Source organism: Amblyomma americanum, chromosome 1 (assembly GCF_052857255.1).
Source record: "Amblyomma americanum isolate KBUSLIRL-KWMA chromosome 1, ASM5285725v1, whole genome shotgun sequence".
NCBI classification, from domain to species: domain Eukaryota; kingdom Metazoa; phylum Arthropoda; class Arachnida; order Ixodida; family Ixodidae; genus Amblyomma; species Amblyomma americanum.
This window is the reverse complement of record NC_135497.1, coordinates 98,330,030-98,337,305: the sequence shown is the minus strand read 5'-3', so window position 1 is coordinate 98,337,305 and position 7,276 is coordinate 98,330,030. Positions and strand designations below refer to the sequence as shown.

At 54.2% G+C, this 7,276-nt stretch overlaps 1 protein-coding gene across 1 annotated transcript in view; it reads left to right on the top strand.

Annotated features, from left to right (window-relative positions):
• The first annotated feature begins 1,824 nt into the window (after window positions 1-1,824).
• p130CAS (Serine_rich_CAS and FAT-like_CAS_C domain-containing protein p130CAS) overlaps window positions 1,825-7,276 on the top strand; it is a 35,922-nt gene continuing 30,470 nt past the window's right edge. Inside the window, exon 1 of the mRNA XM_077645573.1 lies at window positions 1,825-1,866. Within this exon, the coding sequence (XP_077501699.1) occupies window positions 1,825-1,866 (42 nt within the window). The remainder of the gene's footprint in view (window positions 1,867-7,276) is intronic.

Below are 7,276 nucleotides of genomic sequence, written 5' to 3'. Positions count from 1 at the left end.
GGAAAACTTTGGTGGGGCGCTGCGTCCGATATCCCGGCAGCATCAGCAGGAAATGCGTCATGCAACGCGAGCGAGCTAGACCGCCGTGCTGTGTGCCTCTTGGCGGCTGCCCTCTTTCGCTGCTCGTGAGGGCACACTCCGCGCTGGTGACGCCGCTGGGAATGCGGCTGTTGTGGAAGCGGGGCTTCACGTCGCGTGGCCACGCGTGTAGGGTGTCAACGCCGAGGCTGACGAGAGCCGCAATGTTTGCGATCCTATCGCTCACCTACCTTATCGGCGTGCGGCGCAGCTGGTTCTGCAGCCTGCCCTTGAGAGTAGCTCGTAGACGCCGCCGCTCCGTTTCGGAGGCGGGGTCGGCGCACTGCCTCTCCAAGGTCGCCCGTCCCTTTTGCTCTTGCGTTAGAAACTATTACGGGCGGTGCCTAGCGCCGCGCGCCTTCTTTTAGTGCGACGGTATACGCGCCGAGCTGTCGCGACGCTTTCGGCGGCCAATAGGTTTTCCGAGATCGAATGTTCGAGGTGCCATTCGTGCTGCGGCGTTTGCATTTTGACAAAGATCTAGCTGGCGACCTTCTTCCCACGTAGTACATCATCGATGTGAGGGCGAAAAAAAAGGGCGCGGGGGTTCCGTCTGAACGCTCATTTCAGGTCTCGCGCCGTGGCAAACGAAATGCGAATAATCCACTATTACCGGTGCGTCGAGCACTTCCGCTTTCTTCATTTTGGTACAGTAATTTTTCCAGTGTCCCAGAAGTCAGTAACGACGCAAAAAGTAAGCTCACATCTGTATTTTTTTTTTGCTTGCGAGCACATGATTCGCGACGACCTCTGACCCCGTGTGTTGTTTTCGGATGTATCGAGCGCGGGCATCTTTTCGCAAAGACGCATTTCGTTAGTTCCCCTCAATACAGTGAAGATCTGCTTTTAACAACTTTTATCCGTCTGAAAACATGCTGCGTAGCTCGGCATACGCGACGTTGAGATGTCATGCTTACGGGTTCGATGAACGACAAATGAGATGGGAGAGGCAACGAAAAAAGAAATAGCGCGTTAAACGGACGGAAAACTGCTGTCCCTGCCCTCAGCTGATGTCCCTCGTGTTGGTCTTCAGTGGGGAAAAAAAAAAAAAAAACCTCTTCGGAGCTTTGGCCTTTGCCGACGAACCGCAGCCAAAGCGGGAGCGCCGCCCGCGCCTTTGTTCAGCCCCAGGGTGCAAACACCGGGCGCAATGACGTGACACACGCGGCCAGTGCTGGCCTGCGTCCAGGAGGGGCTCCTCCGCGTCGACGCTCCACTGCGTGGACTTCTCCACGGACCTCTCCGCACTCCCTCGGATGTGCCGCTTTCGTAGAACGGTGCCGAATCTTGCGCTCAATCGTGGCCGTGGAGCAACTATTGGTGGTCACGGTTGGCTCCGTGAGGGGGGGCCGGGGGGGAAGGAAAACAGCAGCACCGGAGGCGCTCAGCTCGAGCGGGCTGCGTGTCGCGTCGTTTGCCGTCCACTCCGGGGGTCACCTGCGCCGGTTTCGTTGCTGGGGTTCGCGGCAGCGGAACTCGTTTCCGAAAGCGAGCCCGGCGTGCCTCGCGGCGCTGACTCATCGCGGCCCCCTCGTCCGCCCTGGATGTCCGCGCGGGGCCCGCGTGCGTGGCGACGTCAGAGCCCTGTTTACGGCGGGCTGCCTCCAACAGCTTCGGAGCCCCCGGCCGCGCGGAAGAGCAGGGGCAGCGACCGGGCTTCGGAAGAGTTACGTCACCGGTTCCGCTTCCTCGATGCACTCGTAGCGGATGTCGGGGCTGCGTTGCGCGAGCAGCAGCACGCAACCCATGGCGGCCGTGGCACGAGAGCTCTGGGTGGTGGCATCGCAGGTATGGATCCGGGTGTCGATGAATGACGCGTCGCTTTTTTTTTTTTTTTGCGAGGACGAAAACTCGGAAATACGGCGCGTCCGTGCAATGTCACATTCGCTGTCTTTATAGTTGACGTCGCCTCTTGGTCCGTTTTCCGGCCAAGATCGACGCTTTACCGCGCTGGGAACAAAGGTGACCTGTACGGGCATACGCGACCGCGCTGTGCGTTTGCGGTGCTGGATATAGAGATGTTGATTAAAATACTGGTGCTGTATTTTTTCGACATTGGTTGCTAGCTGCGATCCCCAGGTCTGTGCTCGAACTAGTGGCTCCGTTGCGTGTCTGCCGACGTCTAGATATTCTCACGGGTTCTTCATTAATGCCTTTAATTGACACCAGGTTCCTGTTCCAAACAGTTGTGTTACGAAGTAACAGCTGGAGTGGATTTCAAGAGAAGGCAAGCGTAGCAGGGGGCGGCAGAACGCCAGGTCAGGTTAGGAAGCTTGCGGGAATAAGGTGGTCTCAGCTGGTGCATGACAGGGATAATTGGATGAATATGGGAGAGGCCTTTGTCCTGCAGTGCACGTGGCCGGGCTGCTGCTGATGGTGATAACCTAAAGATCTTTATCGCCTTCCCCTCGTGTCGATTTTTTTTCACCCTGGGGCGTTTCCACACACTCCGTACTGTTAACCGTCGCCAAGTTTCTCGGGTAAAAAATTCACCGCGTTGTGGGGCCGCAAACGCTTCCGAAGTCCACTTTTGTCCGAAAAGCGGGAAGAGCTCATCCGAGCAGCGAAATCAGCTCACCGAAAGAACACAAGTGCAACGCTGCCGAAAAGCCCGCTTCTTTTTATGCCTTCTCTCTATATAGAGTTGCTTGATGCCTGTCTGCTGGGGTTCTGTATTTTCTTTTTCCTGTGGCCTGCAACTCTACTGTGTCAGCCTACTTTCTGTCGTCAATTTCTTAGCTCGTATAGTTAAGTACACCTGCCAAAGTAAAGGAACAACTCGTATCTGCTCGGTGGCGGGTCGTCGATTGAAGCTCGAAGGGAGAGGAAGTGGTCGAGTGCCAGGCCGTGTGGCTAAACCAGACGCGGGACCAGAACCGCCGCAGGAGTGGGTATACCCGTGAAAGATTTATGGCCGTTCAGCGCGGTTTGTTTGGCAAAGCGCGCGCAGGGGCAAAAAACATTGTTGCGCCGCCTCGTGAACTGCTCGGTGATGCACGCTTACGACGAGCGCGCAGAGCGAGCGGCTGTGTAGAGAGTTCGCGAACGGCGTTCACCGGAAAATAGCTCTGTTTATTTTCCTTTGGGCTGCTGTTGAACGAGTTCATCTTTATCTGGAACCATTGCTTGCGCTGCATTCGCCTTCCCCCCGGTTTCCTTTTCATTTTTTTTTTTTTTGCTGTTTAGACGAGAGCGTCTGCTGTTCTAGAGCCCACGGCGGCGCACCTCCGACGGCTGCAGCTGAGATTTGCCGGGGCCTGTGTCGGCACTTGTGGTGTAGGGAGAGTGGAAGGAAGTGCGTACTGAGGCCGCTTATGTATAAGTAAAGCGAGTTCTGCCCAGTTTCTGGGTCATGCTTCCTGCTCTGCCGAGAGGGGCACTGCTATCACTGTCTCTTGCGCGCCGCCGGAAGGTGTGTCACATGAACAGCCACTCCGGTTTTCTGTAACTGCTCCGTTCTAAAGATCACCGCACGTTTCCAAGGCCAAGCACAGTCGCGGCATATATAGCTACGACATGCGTGGAAAGAAAGAAATTCGAGTGTTAATTCGCAAGGTTTCCTCGTGGGAGGGGCTGAGCCGAGGGTTTGGGCGTCTGTTCAAGTCGACGGTGCGCATGGCGAGGTCTATTTTCAGAGGAGACGGATCGGACGTGGTCGAGGGCAGGTGGTCTGCTAGACTGTTTACGTGGACTTTGTGTAACCAAACCGCAGCGCTGGAAAGGCAGCAGAAAAGGGGGATTTTGTTTCCTCCCTTTTTTTTTTCATTTTGAAAGAACAGAGCTAGCGGTACGGTGTGCTTGCCCTTGGGGGCCGCTATAGCGCGCACACGTAACCCAATACGACATGGAAAAACCCATTGAATGCAGGTCACATTAATATGCATACTGTAATGCTTTAGGCTCATGTTGGGGCTAAGGGAAGTCTTTCTCGGCAACGCGAGTATACCGTCTTCAAGACCACAAGCAGTCCGCGGCTAGTCATGCATGTGGTGGGATGTGTTACAGAAGGTGCATTCGCCTCGTCCGGTCGATCAGATTCCCCCGCATCCCACTGCCCAACCCCGCAAGCAGAGCCTGCCTACACGCATTCCTGCCGCGTTGGTTCCTATGGCACTGAACAGGAGTCGCGTTGACCTTAACCGCGATTTCGGTACGAGAACAAGTCGGCCGGGCAACGCGCGCGCCTCTCGCGAGTTCGCGCCGGGAACAGCCAGATGCATGTCTGCCGATCAGAGTCTTGGCGACGCCGATCGACGGCCGCGCGCAGTGCTCGCCAGATTTCAAACTGGTCGATCCTGAGCGCAACAGTAGGCCGGTCCCGCCACTGTGATCGATCCCTGCCGCGCCCCTGGGGGTGTCGCTGACTGCGCGGACTGCCACTGTGTCATATCCGCGTTCTCCATATACCTCACGTATATAGGTATACGCAAGGATGGCTGCGCGTGCGTTGGAGCTTTCATATTTGTTTTAGCGTAGGTACATGCACTTCATGGGAGCCCGCAAAAAAACGCCGAGGATCTTTCGTCCAATCCAGAATTTACAGAACGCGTTAAAAAGTAAGGTAATTGAAAGACAAGACACAAAAAAAAGCAATTCTTATGACGTGTAAATGCGAGAGCATTATTTGTCGCTGAGTTTAGACGTCCATGGGCTCCGGCGTCTGCGGGTCCAAGTTGATCGGCAGTCCTTGTGATCGGAGTATAGTATGTCGATGCGTACCTTACTTCGTGCGCTGTGAGTGGCGTGTTCTCGAACGCCAAGTCGATTCCGGCGCCTCGCGAAGCGGTTATTGCATCTGTTGGAGTGCGGCAGAGTGGGTGAGGGAACAAACGCGTGTAAACGACATCCTAGTCGAAATCAAGAGGAAGAAATGGGCTTGGGCAGGGCATGTAATGCGAAGGCAAGATAACCGCTGGTCCTTAGGGGTAACGGAGTGGATTCCAAGAGAAGGCAAGCGTAGCAGGAGGTGGTAGAAGATTAAGTGGGCGGATGAGATTGGGAAGTGTGCAGACATAGGGTGGACGCAGCTGGCAAAGGACAGGGTTAATTGGGGAGACATGGGAGAGGCCTTTTCCGTGCAGTGGGTGTAGTCAGGCTGATGACAATGATGATGGAGTGTCAAGTTGAGATCGGCGCGCATCGCGCCGATGATCGTTGGCATTGAAAGTGCGTCCTGATTGAAGTCGAGCCCTGATTGAATTCGAGCATGTACAGTCTTTGCCAAAAATATACAGCCCAAGGGGTTTGCTGATTCTTTAGCACATTCCACAGCCCTAAGTTTTTTTTTGTTTTCTTTTTTTTTGGGGGGGGGGGGGGGGGGGTTGAGGTTAGGGTCCCTGAGTATGCAAGAGGAGCCGCGCTGCAGGGTTCTGAAGCAGACCCCTTGGGCTGTACACTTTTGACAAAGACTGTATACGTGCCGCAGCGTAGACCCGAAGACAGATGCCTGTGCACGAACGCTGCCGCGTCCGTTTGAGACTGATTTGGCGCCACGTGCACGCCACACAACGAGTCCCGTGTCGACGAACTCCACAGCGCACATCTAGCTCTCCGCACCGAAGAATTCTCCGAGCTCGACCTGTCGTAGTTGAACTCCTGGCTTGGCTTATGTGCCGACGCCAACGCCAATGAACCCGGCGGCCTAATGCTCCAGGAGGGGTGGTGACGCGTGCCTGTTTTCGCACAGTGAGCCAAGCAATGCGAGAGATGCCCTCGCACCAAGAGCAGATCCCGGCCCCCGTGGCATCATAGCAGGTCTTCTCTGGGATCGGAAATTAGGTGGATCAGTAGGTTCAAGTAGCGCACACAGACGAGGTCGGACGGACAGTGTTCGTCTTCCTAACTGTCCGTCCGACCTCGTCCGTGTGCGTTGCTTGAAGCTACTCCACGGAATACCAAATAGCCCCGGTAAAAGTATGTGAATCAGTAACGAACCGTGACAGCCGATTTTATTTATTTATTTATTGATACTGCAATCACGTAGTTGGGATTTTAGCAGGGTGGGGATACAAACTAGGCAGTTTAACAAAACAGGCAAAGTATAAAAAAAAAATAACTGTGCAAGTTGAAGCTCTTCTGCACCATTGCGAATACAACAATTAAACATATACAACACAACAGTGAAATAGCAAATGCAATAAAACTAGGTGATATTTTCGTTTTGAATGTAGTTACCCTAACTTGTCTCCCCCTTTCCCGCATTATGAGGTGTTCGGGTGTAGCGGAATTTTCAAAAATAGGCATTGTGAGGTGAAAGATCGGCTCCTTCAGTGTAATGGGCGGTGGTGGCGGACGCCATAGTGGGTGAGGTTGTAATTAGTATGCTAAATAATAAAAAAAATATTTGATTTTTTGATTATGTCACTTATGCGAATGATTGTAATTAGCGAATTGTAGCAGGCCATCGGAGAGAGTTATTAGATGTCAAAGAAACTCAGTTGCCTGAGCTCAGCATTACGAGTTTTGGCTCTGGATGCGTACGCAGCCAGCGTGTTCGCGCGCTCCTCGGCCGCCGAGTCACGTTTTACGAGTATGCGAATGCCTGTCTTTCCCGTTCGGCTGCCACGGCCTCGGGTGCATTTCCGAGCTGCGCCTTGGTAAATGCGCAGAATTTGTTCCTCTTTCATGCCCTCTTCGTTTATTGTTTTCAGGCTGTTTCCCTATACTGTACCGCTTCCCATTTGCTGCTGTCGTGTTGGTGTAATGTGTAGGACAATGTAATGTAGTGCAATCTCTTTCGTGTTACGGGCGGTGCGATCCTCAGGGCACGTCAGAGAAGCCCCGTTCGTCGGAGTCAGTCCGGAGCCCTCTGCTACGGCTCTCGTAGCCCGCGTGCAGCTGCTTCGGGGTATACGTATACAACTTAACGCAGAGCTGTCCGCGAAGACGAATGTGTAACCGTGCTGAGTTTCGACATGTGTTTCGCACTGGAGTGAAAACATTCTCGTTTGCTTCCGCTACGGCGGCAATGCAACACGTGAAAGAACATTGGCGACCCGCAGTGCATTCGGTCTCTGTCTGAGCGCACGGCCGGCTGTCACTGCCAGCTCCTTAGCGTATTCCTTGGCTGCCTCCCTTCGCGAAGACGAGTTGCCTCTGTGCGCGCAACAAACGGCTTCCTCAGAGAACTTCCTTGCGCGACACTCTTCACTCATCCGGAGGCGTCGCGCACCTACAGAAACCTCCTGTGGTCTTTCTT